Here is a 16,424-nt window from a genome sequence, read left to right as displayed (position 1 = left end):
TTCTACTGTGTCTGTCATTCTCAGGGTCATCTTGTGATGCATTTATTTCTTGTTTTGTGAAAATAGAACTATTTGGAGAGGAAGAATCTTACCATGATTTCCCAAAACCATTTATTTTTATTTATACTATATGTTATACAAAATCTTCTTTCTTGAACACATTTTATTTTAATAGATTAAAGGTCTCTCTCTGCAACATGGGAGTAAAATTATACTCATTAAAACAATTTCATCATAAAGAAATTACTTTGAAATGCAACTGTCCCCTCCCTCCATATTATTTGTTAGCCAGCTTCCCTGGGTCTGAGTGGAGCATTTTTTTCAGGCATTTGCAGCCTCACCCAAGTATTCTTTAATATCTTCTTTTGCTTCCCCAAAGCAGTGTTTAACATATTCTAATTCACACAATTGGTAGAACACCATTGTTAATATTCAGTCATATTCATACTCATTCATTGCTGTTAAGAAAATCTAAGAGGGACATCTCGGTGACTCAGTCGGTTAAGCATCTGACTTTTGATTTTGGCTTGGGTCATGATCTCAGGGTCATGAGATTGAGCCCCACATTAGGCTCTGTGCTGCTGAGCATGAAGCCTGCTTAAGATTCTCTCTCTTCCTCTGCTCCTCCCCCACACTCTCTCTCTTTCTCTCAAAAAAGAAAAAAAGAAAATTTAAGAAAATGCCTAGTAAATCTCATTTTCCCCCTAATGCCTTCCATATTATAAATTTTATGCACTTCCCTAAGGCCTATACTGATAATAAAAATGGCTGAGGAAGCTATGGTAATCGGAGGGAATGGTGTGTAGTGGGAATAGTTCCCTAATGATCCTCATAATAAATTGTGCTGCCACGAGCCAGCTAGTTTATTTCCACTACTCAAATTAGCTGCACCATAAATACCCGCTATGGGGTCCATTCTCAGAATTAAAACAGTGTTAGTTGGTTGTTTCCCGTATTAGTCTTCCAAGTCATTACCTAGGTTTTCCTTAATCCATCAGTGTTTTTTCTCATAACTTCCCACATAAATTCTCTACTTGGGGAGATAAAGCCTACTCAGTGTCCCACTCACTCCCTATGATCACCCACAATACTGTTTTTATTCCTGGGCTGGTGCCTTTGTTCCCATTCCTCCTACCTTATCTACTCCCACCTGCATCTTCTCCCTTCTCAAAGGCTCAGCTGTACCTTAAAGTTTTCTCTACAGCAGTTCCAGCCCATATGAGCTTCTTGAGTTCAGAGACCACATCGTACACATTTCTGTATTTCTGATACCTAGTATAATGCCTGATACTCAGTAAGCACTCAACAAGTTAAATAGATTTTGAGCAGCCGCTCTGTGCCAAGAACTTGGTAGGTCCAGGGATATGGATACAATAAGAGATAGCCCCATTCCTTGTTCTTAGCACTCCTTTGTGCTTTGGTCTATACCACACATCAATAGCTTGTGTGTCTGTGTCTACATGTGCCTTCTTAGTGCTTACGTTGTATGTGTGCCTTATTTTCTCATAAGAACGGGAGGCTGCTAAAGGGTATGAGCCAGTTTTCATTATGCTTTTGTTTTTTTCCTCATTCCCGGTCACATTATAATAGGTTCTTAGTAAACCTGAGTTCATTGGTTCAGGTATCTTCATTAGTTTGTGTCTTAGAGACTCAATTTCCTTACCTGTGAAATGAATATAAAGTATGAGGCTTAGATCTTGAATACATGTATATAGAAAGTATGACTGAGCCTGGCACATAATAGAGACTATTGATACCTTTTTCCATTTTTATAAAAATTGTTGATTTTAAAGTCTTGCAACTGGGCCAGTTCTAGTTGTGTATGTACAACACTTCTTTGCACCAAAAATAGAAATTTAGACCTTTATTTATTTAGTCTGAGCTATTCCTCTGCATCTGAAACTCAATTACACCCCTTAATCATGTGAGCAGTGGTCAAACATCAGAATTTTTCCTGGACACCCAGGAAACCTTCTGTAGAGGTTGTGGCTGGACAGGAAACCCACCACCATCCAGACAAACTCCCTCCTTTTCCGCACCTCCAGGCACACTCTGAAGGACCTCTAGTGGAATATGACAATCCTGGGGCTTTGCAGTGGGAAGGGACTCAAAGATTGTCTAGCCCTCCTTCTTCCCCACAGAAAAATAAGGATATCAGAGCCAAAGAATTGAGTTCCCTATTGACACTGTCATGAATGGCCACTTGGAGCCCTCTGACTCCTGCGTCATTGCTCTGCTCACTATTCCATACCTCTTCTTCCTCTAGAATTAAGATTAGGTCAGAATAGAACTGGTTTATGGTATGAATACCTGAATGACACTTAACATTGCAGAATTGAGATCCTGATGGTAGCCACATCCTGAAATAGGACATATTCAATCATTCATTCATCCATTCAACATTTATCCTTTGAACAAATACTTAGAAAAGTAGTATTCCAAACTCTAGTGATATAGCTAGAACAAAGCAGACTAAAATCTTTGACTTCAGTAAGCTCTCACTTGGTGGTAAGAAAATGGCCCAAGCTAGTGAAGTGGCGGGATGAGGTCTTAAACTCAGTCAGGCAGGAAGACTTGGCAGGAGGCGTGTTGATTCCCTCATTGCATCAACATTTATTCATTCAGCAAATACATGTGGAGCTTCTACTGTGGCCAGGTGATGTGGTAGGTGCTAAGGATATGGCGGTGAACACAACTGCCCCAGCCCTGCAGGGAGCATATTGTCAGGTAGAGGAGATGGAGGAGAGCAAACAAATGTAAACTGTCAGTGAGGAGAAAATGGCAGACTGTGGCTAAGTGCCATGGAAGAAGTAACAAGGGAGTGAATGGGCAACACTTACAATGTTTCCAGCAATTACCTGTCTTAACCTCCTCGAGACCATAAGCAGATCCATGCCATTAGGTAAAAAAGGCGGGGTGGTTCTGTTGAACATTTTGCAAATTGAAAATGAAGTGAGTTGTGTCAAGATCAGCTCAGGACTGTAGACAATAACAGTGCTGGGGTAAAAGGACTTGGCACCTCCATTATAGTCTGGTGGTTTGTAAACAAATTTACACTTCTGCTGAAATGTTATAAAATACTCAATGTATGCCTTAAAAAGATCTTTAAAAATATTTCTCTGAGCTGGTTCTCACAAGGCATTTTATAATTTATTGTGGATCTCTGGATTTCTGGAATCCTGCCTTGGCCCAGGCTCTTAGTAATTAAATGCTGCAGAACAGTGTGTGCTAAAATGTCCACGATTCCATGCATAAAGGAATATTGGTGTTCCTGTACACCAGAAAAACAAAATTTTGTTGCCGAAGCACCAGTGGGCATTTTTTCTCATCTACATCCTTGATCTGGCTTTAAAACAATTATTTTCCATTCATTGCAAATAGTAAAATTGGGACATTTAACATGATTTTTTCTCATAACTAAGGCAATTCTTGTGTACTATAGGAAAATTAGAAAATATAGATTAGTAAAAAGAAAAAAATTAAAAATTAAAGAAATTAATAATACCCAGACTTTTTCTGGTCAAATAAACTAACTTAAAGGCTTGTAAAAATATGATAAAATTCCCACTGCAATAAATCAGGTAATAGAGAAGTTTTTAAAACATAATTTCTCACTCCCCACTCCTCAACTCTGATGTGCATCCTGAGGTTACTTGTGTGAATAATAATGTTCTCTTTTACACTTTTTCTGTGTTTATGTATACATATGGATATTTAGATATACACTCACTCATTCTTTTAAAAAATACTACAGTAATTTTGTGGTAATGTTTCTTTCAAGGTTGGCATGTATCACTCTGGATAGATTAGGATACAATCATGTTGACTGTAGGGGAAAGAGGCTGCATTCCTGACAGGTTAACATGTCAGCAAAATTTAAAGGACCCTGACATTAAATGCTGAAGCTTTAATAAAATGCACACATATTTTTATGCCAAGTTTATAATGGCTCTCTGAACAAGGCACCTGTAAAGAAGTCAGCATTTGTGGCTAGAAGAAACATAATCTGGTCTTGGACTTTTATTTTTATATGGAAAACTTGTAAAGACTTACACAACTAAGTCTACTCACAAAGAAAAAACAAATTTCCCTTATCTCTTATGGACTGCCATGTAAAACCATTGTTTGCTGGTTTAAAGTCTGACAATAAGAGATATTAGCTTAAAAATGTGTTTTATTTACTTAACAATATGTCATGGGTAATTTTCCGTATTAGCACAAATGGATCCAATGCATTGTTTTAAATAACTATATCATTTATCATAGAATGGACATACCTTAACTTATTCAACTAACTCTCTTATTAACAGATATTCAGGTTGTTTCCAGTATTTTTCCTCTTTAAATAATGCTGCAATAAACATTTCCATATGTATGTCATTTATTGATGGTTTATAATGCAATATTTTTAAAAGTTGAATTACATTTTATTTACAAACTAAATATACTGTATGAATCTGTCCTTAGATATATAGTCTTAGAGGTTGGACTTATTTTGGTCCAAAATAATGATATTTGGACTTATTTTGCTTTACTATCACTAAATTCACACATACAAACACACATACACACAAGTGTACACACACACACAGAATACATACATACGTGTGCAGAAAGCCTTTGCAGTCCTCATAATGTATCCCCAGCCTGCACACCACACCACACCTGGTATGCGCTCTTCCGCCTGCCGACCTGCCACCTGCCAGTGTTTCTGCAATGTCCCCCTTGATGCTTCCCTTAGTAAAACTTGCTTTGAGGCCTAGACAAACTCCTCTCCTCCTGAAAGCTTTTTCTGATCTCACTGACATTTTAAGCAGAAAGTCCCCTCCCACCTTTAGATCCCAAAGCACTTTCTCATCTCTTCATGTAGCCTTTTCTTCCTCTGCTTTGTGTGAAAGTTGGCACTGCACACATCTGTATCCTCTGGTAGATTCTGAGTCTTTCGGTGGTGGATACCATTTTGGCTGACTGTAATACCTGCAGGTAGGAAAAGCTTAAGGAAATACTGATTGGACCTGGGCAATTTGTCTAAAAAAATAAAAAGCATTCAGAGCTCAATATTTGCCTTTGAAGCCCTATTCTAAGTGATGACTAACTACAGTTATTAAGGCAATTTTGAGAAAAGGTAGTATGTAAAACCATCCCATGTCATACATATATTTTTGGCCTTAGGAACATTTTCCTTTACTGCTGGAACAGGAGTCAGCAACCTTTTTTTCTAGATGACCAGATAGTAAATATTTTAGGCTTTGCCAGCCTTAAGATCTCTACTATAGTTCCTCAGCTTGACCACTGTAGTGTGAAAGCAGCCGTGGACTATAGGTAATGAATGAGCATGGCTGTATTCTACTACAGTTTAATTCACAGAAGCAGGCAACGGGAAGGATTTGACTCATGGGCTGACGTTTGCAACTCCTGTTCTAGAAGGAGTTTAACTACATTTAGACTAACCTGACTTAACTCCAAATTCTCATTTTTTTTTCACTTTGGCTCTTCAGCTTATTGTGTGACTTATTTAGCCTCTTTATACTTTTCAACACATCGATATAAGATTAATATTACCTCCTTCATGTTAGGCATCTAGTTCAGGGCCTAGCATTTACCAAGCCCAGAAAGAGTAGCCACTAACTTGCCATTTTAAATGTAGCAGAAGCATAGAAGGGGGGTCAGAGAGCATGCAGCCCCTTTTGTCAATGGGAAGTAACAAAACCCAAAGGTCAAGGCACGTGGAAAACCAATGTGGATAGCAGAGACTCTTGATGACAGCGGCCGGTCTCCGCAACAGAAGCAGTAATTCTCTTAAGTCATGCACTCCTGTGTGGGGTGAGTCAGGGGTACACAGGCACACGGGTAGCCTGACACTTGGGGCTGCACCAGCAATCGCATTAGCAAAGGAACTTGAAGATTGTTTGGAAAGCCTGGAACTATAATGAAAAGTATGGGCAAGGCTTCAAGCGGAATTACTGGTGAAAGAATAATGCCTGAAGATTTCAGTGGTATTACCTTTTTAGCTAAAATACAAACAATCTTTGGCACATGACTGGCCTAATCATCACCAAACATTGCTGCTCCCTGTATGCAGTAGACTCTTTGCCAGATGCAACACTTCAGTCACTGTCTTCTCTGCCAGCAAGAGGAAGTCCAACACGTGAGAACAGCACGCAAGGCTCTCCACGACTCGGCTCTGGCTTGTTCTTTTAGCCTCACCTCCAGTCCTCCTTCCCCTGCAGTGCAGGTGCTTCAGCCCAGGAGGTTGATTACCTTCCCTGTGTCTGCCGAACACCCTCCCTCTCATTGTGCCTATGCCCTGTCTGCCGCGGTTCTTGCTTTTCCCCCACCTTAATTTTCTAGAACTTTCTAGTCCTGCATATCTCCCTTCTTTTAGGACCAGACCCAGTTGCATCCTCCACAGAGTTCCCCACTAGCCTAGCTCCAGACCATCTCTCCCTCCAGCTGCCAGGAGCATTATTGACTCTCCCTTTCTTTTGCTGTGCCAGTGACATCTCCTTCTTGATGCCTTCTGTGAGTGCTCAGCAAACATTGGACAATGATGCTCAGAGTAGGGGAAACCTGGATTTGGAGTCTGCAGACTGGAGTTTGTGTCCTGGCTTCACCATTGACTCACTGTGTGCCCAAGATGGGCAAGTGATTTAATATCTCTGAGCCTCTGTGTCTTTATTTATATCACGGGTCCTATGCCTCTACCTTATAGAGTTTTTGTGAGAATGAAATGAGGGTGAACAAAGTGAGGAGTCCAGAAGTCCTTAGAAGGTACGTGTCTCACTCAGGAAATGTTACTGAGCCTGAACTGATTACAGGGTGACCCTAGTGATGTAAGCATTTTGAAAGCAAGACTGTACTGAAATATGTCTGTGGTTAATGGCAGTGCCTGGAATTTTATTTTAAAGCTACTCAGTAAATTTATTTGATTTATTTTTAAATTGCTTTTTTAAATCCCCATCAAAGTTATATAAGGCATACTAGCGTCTATTTTTCAAATTTTTAAGATAGAATCAAGATCTTCATCAGGATCTATTGTAGAGGTTTGCTTTAAGATGGTTTGAAAATCAACTCAGTTTCATCAAATTTGTAAAGTTTTTGGGAATATACCCAAACACTTATTTGCAAAAATATATAAGCAGACTAAAATTGTTCTTTTTTCCATCTTCTTTGCAAAATGATGACACCATGCTATTGAGTGCACATGTTGTGCCTCTGGCATTCCACGTTGACCAGCTCTCTCTACCAGCTGCTCACTGCTTAAATCCAAGCCCTCTTTCTATTGCTAATATTCTTTCCTACAAGGACGTAAACAAATCCTGATGATCTGTATATATCCAGAGTATAATGAAAATTAAGCATATTGAATTAATGAAAATATTCCTCACATTTTTATGCACGTCCGTGCTGAATAAAAGTTTGTAAACTATTTTATAGTACAGTTTCACTAACTGTTCAGAACAAACCCTGTAAAGCAAGTCCAGCTTCCTTTTGCATTTTGGGAAGTTGAGACCTATATATAGAGTTTAGAAATGAGCTCTGGGATACAAGCCTAGAGCCTGGATGCAGGTTTTCTGTGCTGAGGGTGCTGGTCTCCACACTACACTTCAGCTTCGCTACCCCGGGCTAGGATGTTCCATAGTAGCTATGTAGGGCTTTCTTTTAAGGTCCAAGGTGGGATTTCAAAAGAAATTCTTTCTCCATTTCTTGCATTTTTTATTAAAAGATGTCTAATGAGGGGTCCCTGGGTGGCTCAGTCGGTTAAGTGTCTGCCTTCAGCTCAGGTCATGATCCCAGGGTCCTGGGATGGAGTCCCACAGGATCGAGCCTGCTTCTCTCCCTCCCACTGCTGCTCCCCCTGCTTTTACTCTCTCTCTCTCTGCCAAATAAATAAATAAAATCTTTAAAAAATGTCTAATGGTAAAAAATATATATATATCTAACTGATAGAATATGTTTTTACCATGACATATAGAATTTATAGATAAAATGACTTCCAATTATATATACGTCATTTAGGTTCCTGTGTAAGGTTTTGGTGACTGAATCGGGATCCTCATCTAAAACAGATATTGAAACAGACTCGAAAGTTTGTCAGTGAGGATAAGAGGAGAGGGCTGCTGTACAAGTGCAATAGGAACATGCGTTTGCAAAGCAAGCTATTATAATTTTCATGAAAATCGTAAATATATATGGATAAATTAATCAACTATCTCAAGGTCTCTCTACTTAAAATTAATTACTAGGTAATTAGCAACACTGGAAAAGTTTCATTTTAGAAACTTCCATATTCATTACAAACCATGAGCCTCAAGTTTTAGTAAAGTTGCATGATGGAAGAGTTATAAAATTGGTCCTTACTGCATACAGGAGCATTTTAAAAGTTAATTAATTCTCTGACATTCAACTGTGTAACTAAATTACTTTATATAGTTGTTTAAGCACAATGTCTATAATCTTTTGATTAAACTAAGAACTAAAATCATCATTAGCAATTACTATTTACCCACTTACTACCATACCATCCCTTATCATCCCTGATAGCTCCTCCTCAGAACCTGAAGAGATTATTCCCCAGAGAGTTCTAGAAACTTTCTACTGTAAGAGAATGAATAAGAGTTGGAGGGGGGAGAGCTTTCAAGTTGTAGGTTTCAAAGTTAGAGTTTCTGACCGAAAATATATTTTAAAAATCTTAAACTGAAGAAAAACTGTAACAAGCCTCAGTGCAGCAAAATACCTGTCAATTCACTACTGTTTACCCTGTGGTTTCTATTTAAATTTGTGCTGCTGTCATGATTGATTCTTACCTCACTGGATAATAAATCTAGATTTTATTTCTGTTCTTTGCCCAGACTTGTACAGCAGGCAAAGTGTTTGAAAATCAAAGGAAAAGAAGATATTGACTTGGATAATCTCTTCAGAGGTAAAAAACAAAAACACTAGCAAAAACACAGACTATGCTTTTTGTTGTGAAGAATGTCTTGTTTGCTGGGTTCGTTTTATCATTCCAGGAGGGGATTTGTGGCCTAGTCCCAACCTTACAGACAAGTAGGTTCCATTACTTCTCCACCCCAACCTTGATTTTTTTCATTTTTAAAGTGAAAGGACTAGACTGTAATTTCTGTGATCCTCATTCATGATAAGACAAATCAAAACCTATCCAAGTAAAGGTCTCAGTGGTGGAATCTCTGTCGTCTGCAGAGGGCATGAAGGAGGGAAACAGGGAGCGTCTCATGGCATTTTTATATGTTGAGGGACTAGGAAATGTACCTCATTATTAAGACAGCCAAGAAGGTTGTTAGGGGAAAAGTTTTATTTAAACTTAAAACTAAAAGCTGAAGGATTATTGGAGTGTAGGAAAAAGAATTGCATGCTTTCATTTAATTCTGTTTCTTTCCAGTTGAGGTTCGATATATACAGAATTTCATCTATAATTTTGAGGTTATATTATAACAAGCTAAGGAATAAGTTTCCCCTTAGTTGTGTTCATTTAGTGCAATAACTTTTATATGATCAGATGAAACATTGGTAACTTGTAATTAGTATCCTATGTCTTCAGCTATAATCGTTCTGCATGTTTATATCTCCCAGAACACGGCAGGAGCCCTGTTCCTCTTCCAGAGAAAAAGAAAATTAGTGAGTTTTCTGCTGCCCTGGCCAAAAGCACAGCAAATTAGCACAACTTGGTAGCACTGCACTCATCTCCATCTACCCATTACCCGTTAGACTTTTCTTAAGAGAAAAAGAGTGTGCTTGGCAGCCATCGACCAAAAAGAGCTATGACATCTCTGAGCAAAGCTAACCTGTTCACCTCAGGCAGGGACCAAGCTCAGCTTGCAGCTGGAACGGCTCTTGATTTCATCTCAGCCAAGAAGGGAGGAGGAATCTTTTCCTCAGAAAATGGAAGGCAGTTAAGTTACTTTGGTTTCATTGTACATGTACATGTTTCTCCCTAACCAGAAGCATTTCTGGGTAATATCATCAGATCTGAACATTGCTTTAAATAAAATAAATGACTGATATTTTAGAAACTGCTCCATACAAATGTTCTAATCCATTTTACCAAACCTCCGTTCTGTAAACAACATGTGCTTTGGAGCCCTATAAGGAGCCCTTAAAAAGTGTCAGTGTTTTAATTCATATTTTGACACTTTTGAAAATATCTCCACAGAGTAATTATGTATATGTTCCTGTTAAAACAGATACACAGTCAATTTTGTAATTCACATAGTAAAAGTAGTAATGAGGATCATCCTGATAAAAATAAAAAATATCACTAGCAAAATGCATTTGCATAATGTGAAAGATGAAATCTCTTCTAACTTGTTCACTGTGTACTTATTCTCTCCTGCATCATTTTTAAAAGGTTTAATGCTGACCTTAAAAATAATAGAGCCAGTTATTTTACCAGCAAAATGAGTTTATTTGGGAATAGCAAAGAATTGCAATTACGGACAAGCAATCTCCGGTAAAAGCACGGGCAAATCTAGAGAACAAAAGAGAGGAACATTACTTTATAGAGAAAAAAAAGGAAGTTGCTCTGAATGAAAGTCGCCATAGGAAAGGGAGAGTTCAGGGTGTGATTGTGACATTAAACGATTATTTAGTATTTTCCTCTTATTTTTTGTAAGCCTATAAATCTGAGCATAAATTCCAAGTTCCTACTCTTGTTGTTCTGGGTATAGATCTAAAATAACACCTTCTTAATTCATCAGGAATACTTTTTTAAAAAGGAAAATGGGCTAAAATGTGTTCTCCATTTCTCCTATGAGGGGAAATGTTATACTTTTGATATTTAAAGATTGTGTGTACATGTGTACACATGTGCATGCAGCTTGTGTTTTTCATATCTTGGGCATGTTTTCAATTTTTACTTGAAACATCTTTGTTTTCTAAATCATTTTATTCGCAATAGCTATTCTTGGCAGAGATAAAATAAAAAATCTACCCATAATGTTCAAGGATGCTTCTTAGAGATACTACATTTTTTCCTTTACCATAATAATGTATAAAAGTAAGATGGGGTGGTAGAAATTTTTTTTTTAAGATTTTATTTATCTATTTGACAGAGAGAGAGACAGCGAGAGAGGGAACACAAGCAGGGGGAGTGGGAGAGGGAGAAGCAGACTCCCCGCTGAGCAGGGAGTCGGATGCGGGGCTTGATCCCAGGACTCTGAGATTATGACCTGAGCCGAAGGCAGACACTTAACGACTGAGCCACCCAGGCACCCCGGATGGTAGAAAATTTTAATTAGCTATATAAATTTATTGAGGAAAACATGATTATCTGAAAGGCTGTCTGGTAGTAAAACTGACAGAAGTTAGAGTTTGTCTTACTAATCTACAGGTTTATAGGTAAGCATATTTGAGTGTTATGCATGAGACATGGCAAATGGTAGTTCTTTTTTCTGCCTTTTGTTAAGGAAAATAATGCATGAAGATATTGTTGCCATATCTGCTGCACCACATCCCTTCTCTGGACTTGAGTTGGGCATCTGTGTGGTGGCCTTTCAGGTTTTTACCTTTGCTCAGTGAATGTTCCACAGAGAACTGCACAAAATCTCTTCCTTTGAGTACAAGTTGAGTGAAGCTAATTAAAGCACTCAATTTCCATTGAGTATAAAGGACCTGCTCGTCTTAGTGATCTGCCCTTCGGCCCACTTAGAGAGCCCAGAACCAGAGCAGCCAACACTCAGCTACTGGGTACCACAGACACATGTCAGTGTCAAGGCCACCACAGTGCCCTACCCCAAGGGACATCTTTGGTATTGTGGAATGTTGAGCTAAAAAACTTTTAACTGTTTACTGTTTTTCTCAAATGTGTAACTAAGGCTCACTTTTTTACAAATCCAAAAATTTCATAAAGCAAAAAATAACACAAGAGATATGCATGAAAAAGGTAAACATTGTTAATAAATCCCTCACAAATTTATTTTGGATATAATAGTTCACCTTTTTGTTTTGTTACCAGTATAGACTCATATTTGGTGAATTACAATTGACTTTTTTCCTCTAGTTGCTGGTATATCATGGCTATCATGTACACCTGCTAGGTTCTTTTATTGTTTAAGTCATAGTTTTAGACGAGTTCAAGAGATTACCCTCATTTAATCACCATTTGGGTCAAGAAATAGAATCTGAGTGGAAGCCCAGCTCATGCTGTCCAATTACCACCTCCTGCCAGGACAGTCACTTTTCTGATTTCTGTCACTGTCAGTCTCTTTGCCCTGTTTTGATCACTTTATAATTGAAATCACACAATATGTATCCTTGTATGTCTGACTCTTTTTGCTAACATTATGTTTGTGAGATTCATTCGAATCATGGTTTGATTTTTTGCTTATTCTCAGTACTGCATATTACTCAATTTTATGAAGATGCCACAATTTATCTGTCCATTTTAATATTGGTTGCTTTCAGTTCTGCCCTCTCAGCAATGGTACTGCTAGGAACATTCTTGCATGTGATTTGGTGGATCTGTGTGTGCATTTCTGTAGAATACAGACCGAAGAGGGAAATTTCTGGGCAATTGAATGGGCTTGCATTTAGGAGCTGGTGTCAAATATTTTTACAAAGTGGTTGCACCAATACATTCTTGCCAGCATGGTTTGGAAATTGCAGGTACTTCACATCCTTGCCAGCAGTTAATATTGTCAGTCCCTAATCTTAACCATTTATTTGGGTTTGCAGTACTATTTAATTATGATTTCAATTTTGCATTTCCCTGAGGCCAAATGGGCTTGAACACATTTTCGTGTTTATTGGCTATTTGAATATCCTCTTTTGTGAAATATCTTTCCCATTTGTCTTTTAGATTGTCCTTTTCTTATTGATGTATAGGAATTCTTGATTTCTGCAAACAAGTCCATTGCTGGTTAGATATATTCCAGATATCTTCTCCAGTCTATGATTTGCCATTTCACTCTCTTAATGGGCCCTTGTGATAAATACAAAGTCCAAAATTTAATAGAGTCCATTAATCCTTTCCATTCTGGTTAGCACTTCCGGTGTCCTGTTTTAAAAAATTTGCCTATTGTATGTTCATGAAGATTTTCTGCTGTTTTTTATTCTAGAATCTTTATTGTTTGATCTTTCAGATTAAAAATCACCTGGAGCTGATTTTTTATACATGGTATAACATAGGACCCAAGATTCACTTTTATATGAATATTCAGTTGACCCAGCATCATGTAGTAAAAAAGACCTTCTTTTCCCCTATTGCTCATCATAAATCAAGTGACCATGTATATATGGGTCTGTTTCTGGATTGTGTTCTGTTCCATTGGCTTGTCTATTCTCATGCCAGTACCATACTGGTTTAATTACTATAACTTTTTAACTTTATATCATAAATCCTGATAGCCAAAAACACCACTCCTCCAATTTTGTTCTTTTTCTTTAGGATTGCCTGGCTATTCTTGTTCCTTCACATATCTAAAGAGCTTGTCTATTTACACACACCCCAAACAACATACTCTGATTTTGACTGGAATTGCGGTGAATGTATAAATCAATTCCAGGTGAATTGGCATTCTCTAATTCATGAGCATGGTACATTCTTCCATTTAATTAGGCATTCTCTAATAGTTTTCAATAATGTTAAGCAGTTTTTCTGAGCCAGAACCTCCAGTATAATGTTGAATAGATATGTGATGGCAAGGTATCTTTGTCTCATTCTCAGTCTCAGGAGGAAAGCATTCAGAAGTTTACTATTAAATATGAGGTTTACTGTAGTTTTTTGTAGTGCCCTTTAATAGGCTGAGAAAACCACCTCCTCTTTTAGTTTGTGTTTTTATTTTTATGAATAGGGATTGAATTTTAGCAAATGCTTTTTCTGCATCTATTTGGATGATCACATGGTTTTTCTCTTTATTTTGTTAATGTGGTGAATCACAATGATTCTTAAGGAAATTTCTTATTGAGATGTATCATATTTTTAGAAAAGTATGTGAATTATATGTGTATTACTCAAAGAATTTCAATAAATGAATATTCATGTACCAGCACCCTGATCAAAACATAGAACCAGTATTTCTTTACCAATACACGTAGACCTCACTTTGCTGAATATGCAGTGAATTTCAGCCACCATGGTTTAATTAAATAATTCCATCTCCTAAAAACACAATTCAGCTTTCAGTTACCTGTGTGTTAACTGTGGACCATGGCACAAAGTGCTAGCCCTTTAGTCCACAAATCACTACCTACCTAACAGATCTGCATAATGATCAGTGACCAATAATAGCTCTTCTTTCAAAGGCTGTCAGTGATTGGTCTGAGCACATCTGTTGCTCCGTTCACCTACTGACAGCAAAGCATGTAGTTGCATGGCCTACTTGCTCCCAGTGATAAACACAGGGGATCTTTTACAAAAGTGGACACTCCACTGGCCCCCACATATGAAAGTACGGTAAAGAAACAAAGTGATAAACTGGAAGTGAAATTCTGATCAGATGTCACCAGATTTATAGAAAAAATAGCCAACCATGGCAGCTGGCGCTGCCCCCGTTCGAGAGACACTGACTGTGCTGTCAGAGGAACTCAGGGAAAACAGACTCTGAGACATAAATGAGAAGATGCCTGGGACAAACAGGCGAATATGTCCTGCAAGAGGATGCCTTCACGTTAAAGGACTCTCTAGATACTTCAGAGCATTGCAGATGTAAAAGATAAAATGTTGGAAGCTGATCCAAACTTGGAAAGGAGTATAACAATTTACCAAAGCATAGAAACAAAGCTTGCTCTGTATCGTATGTGTAGGACAAGAGGAAAGCCAACACTGCTCGCCTCTGATAGGATTTTTAGGAAGAAATAAAACATAATAATGTTTTTAATGTTTTAAATCACAGTGGACTAAAAATATTACCCCTACTATTTTTTAAGTCTCCCTATACAATTATAGTCAACAGTAAAATATTTTTAATCTTTTGATCAAAATTGGCAAAGGTCATGGAGAAATCAATTTTCCCCATTGATTATTAAGCTCACCTTGTATTTAGGTCATGCCGAGTGAGAAATTCTATATTTTATAAAGGACTTTTTCAAATATGTTCATAAGAGGAGTAGGTCTGTGACTTTTCTTTCTCGTAAAGACCTCGTGTTTTGGTATGAAGAGTATGATGACCTCATAAAATGAACTGGGAGGATGTGCTCTTTTTCCATTCCCACAAAGAATTTATGTAAGAATAGTGACATTTCTTTCTTAACTATTTAGATAAATTCACCAGAAAAGCTATCTGGACTTTTTTAATGGGAAGAATTTTAATTATAGATTCAATTTCCTTAATACATTGAGTACTTTAGATTTTTAAAATTTCTTACTTTTGGACTACGTTGATTTTTTCTACTGTGTATTTGTTTTCTCTTTTAATTTCTGCTATTATATTTCAGTCTTCAGTCTTCCTGATTCCACTTTTTTGTGGTTTATTGTTATTGTTTCTCTAACCCCTTTAAATGATTGCCTGGATCATGAATTTTTAATGTATGCACTTAAAGCTATTAGTATTAATCTAAGATCACTTTCCCACATTAAATTATTTTTGATTTGTCAAATTTCATAACCATTAATTCCAAAATATTTTCTCATTACACTGTGGATTATTTTATCTATAGGTTGATGTATAATGCTTCATTTCCAGATACTTGTAAGTTTTATTATCTTTTCTTTATTGATTTCTAGCTTTATTCTACTGTGGTCAGAAAACATTCTGAACAATGAGTTTGTTAATCATGTTATTAGATCTTCTTTATTTTTACTGATATTTCTTCTTTTTTTTTTGTCTGCTTGGTTTTTCTGCTTTGTGTTAAATCCCTCTTCTGTGATTGTGGAATTAAATATTTATCCTTTTACTATATATATTTTCAGACTATGTTATTAGGTTAATGTAACCTTAGATTTATTTTATATTCCTAATCAATTTCCCCTTTTATCAGTTTGAAATATATCTTTACTTCTCCTAGTACTTCTTTCCCTAAAGTCTACTCTGTCTGGTATTAACATTCACACATCAGTTTTCTCTGGTTAGCATTTGGATGGTTAATGTTAGTCTTTCCATCCTTTTGTAGTCTCATCTCTTGTGTTTATATTTCAGTATGTCCCTTGCAAGAAGCATGTGATATTTACTTTGATATCCATCTGATTGTAGTAGTCTTTTTAATTGGAGTATTTAATACTTTTATATGCAATGTTATTACCATTAAGTTGGGTTTATAACTATCGTTTTAATAATTGTTCTCTATTTTTCTTAATAGTGTCATGTTTATTTTTATATTTCTTGCTTTATTTTTTATTAACCAATAATTGATTTTATTATACCATTTCCCCTGTTTTGCCTTGTTGGTGGTACATTTTTCTTTTTCTTTTAGTAGATATTGTAGCTAGTATAATAGCCATCTTTGTATAGGATCATTTTTCCTCTATGAAA

General features: G+C 37.0%; 1 protein-coding gene across 1 annotated transcript in view; it reads left to right on the top strand.

Moving 5' to 3' along the window:
- L3MBTL4 (L3MBTL histone methyl-lysine binding protein 4) overlaps positions 1 to 16,424 on the top strand; it is a 411,329-nt gene that overhangs the window by 283,095 nt on the left and 111,810 nt on the right. The window contains exon 15 of the mRNA XM_028123942.2: positions 8,853 to 8,923. Coding sequence (XP_027979743.1) covers positions 8,853 to 8,923 — 71 coding nt within the window. The remainder of the gene's footprint in view (positions 1 to 8,852; positions 8,924 to 16,424) is intronic.

Source organism: Eumetopias jubatus, unplaced genomic scaffold (assembly GCF_037043125.1).
Source record: "Eumetopias jubatus isolate StellerSeaLion01/CBP00866 unplaced genomic scaffold, mEumJub1_p1.0 scaffold_16, whole genome shotgun sequence".
In the NCBI taxonomy this organism is placed as follows: domain Eukaryota; kingdom Metazoa; phylum Chordata; class Mammalia; order Carnivora; family Otariidae; genus Eumetopias; species Eumetopias jubatus.
The sequence above is the reverse complement of the archived record's forward strand: the minus strand, read 5'-3'. Positions and strand labels throughout refer to the sequence as shown.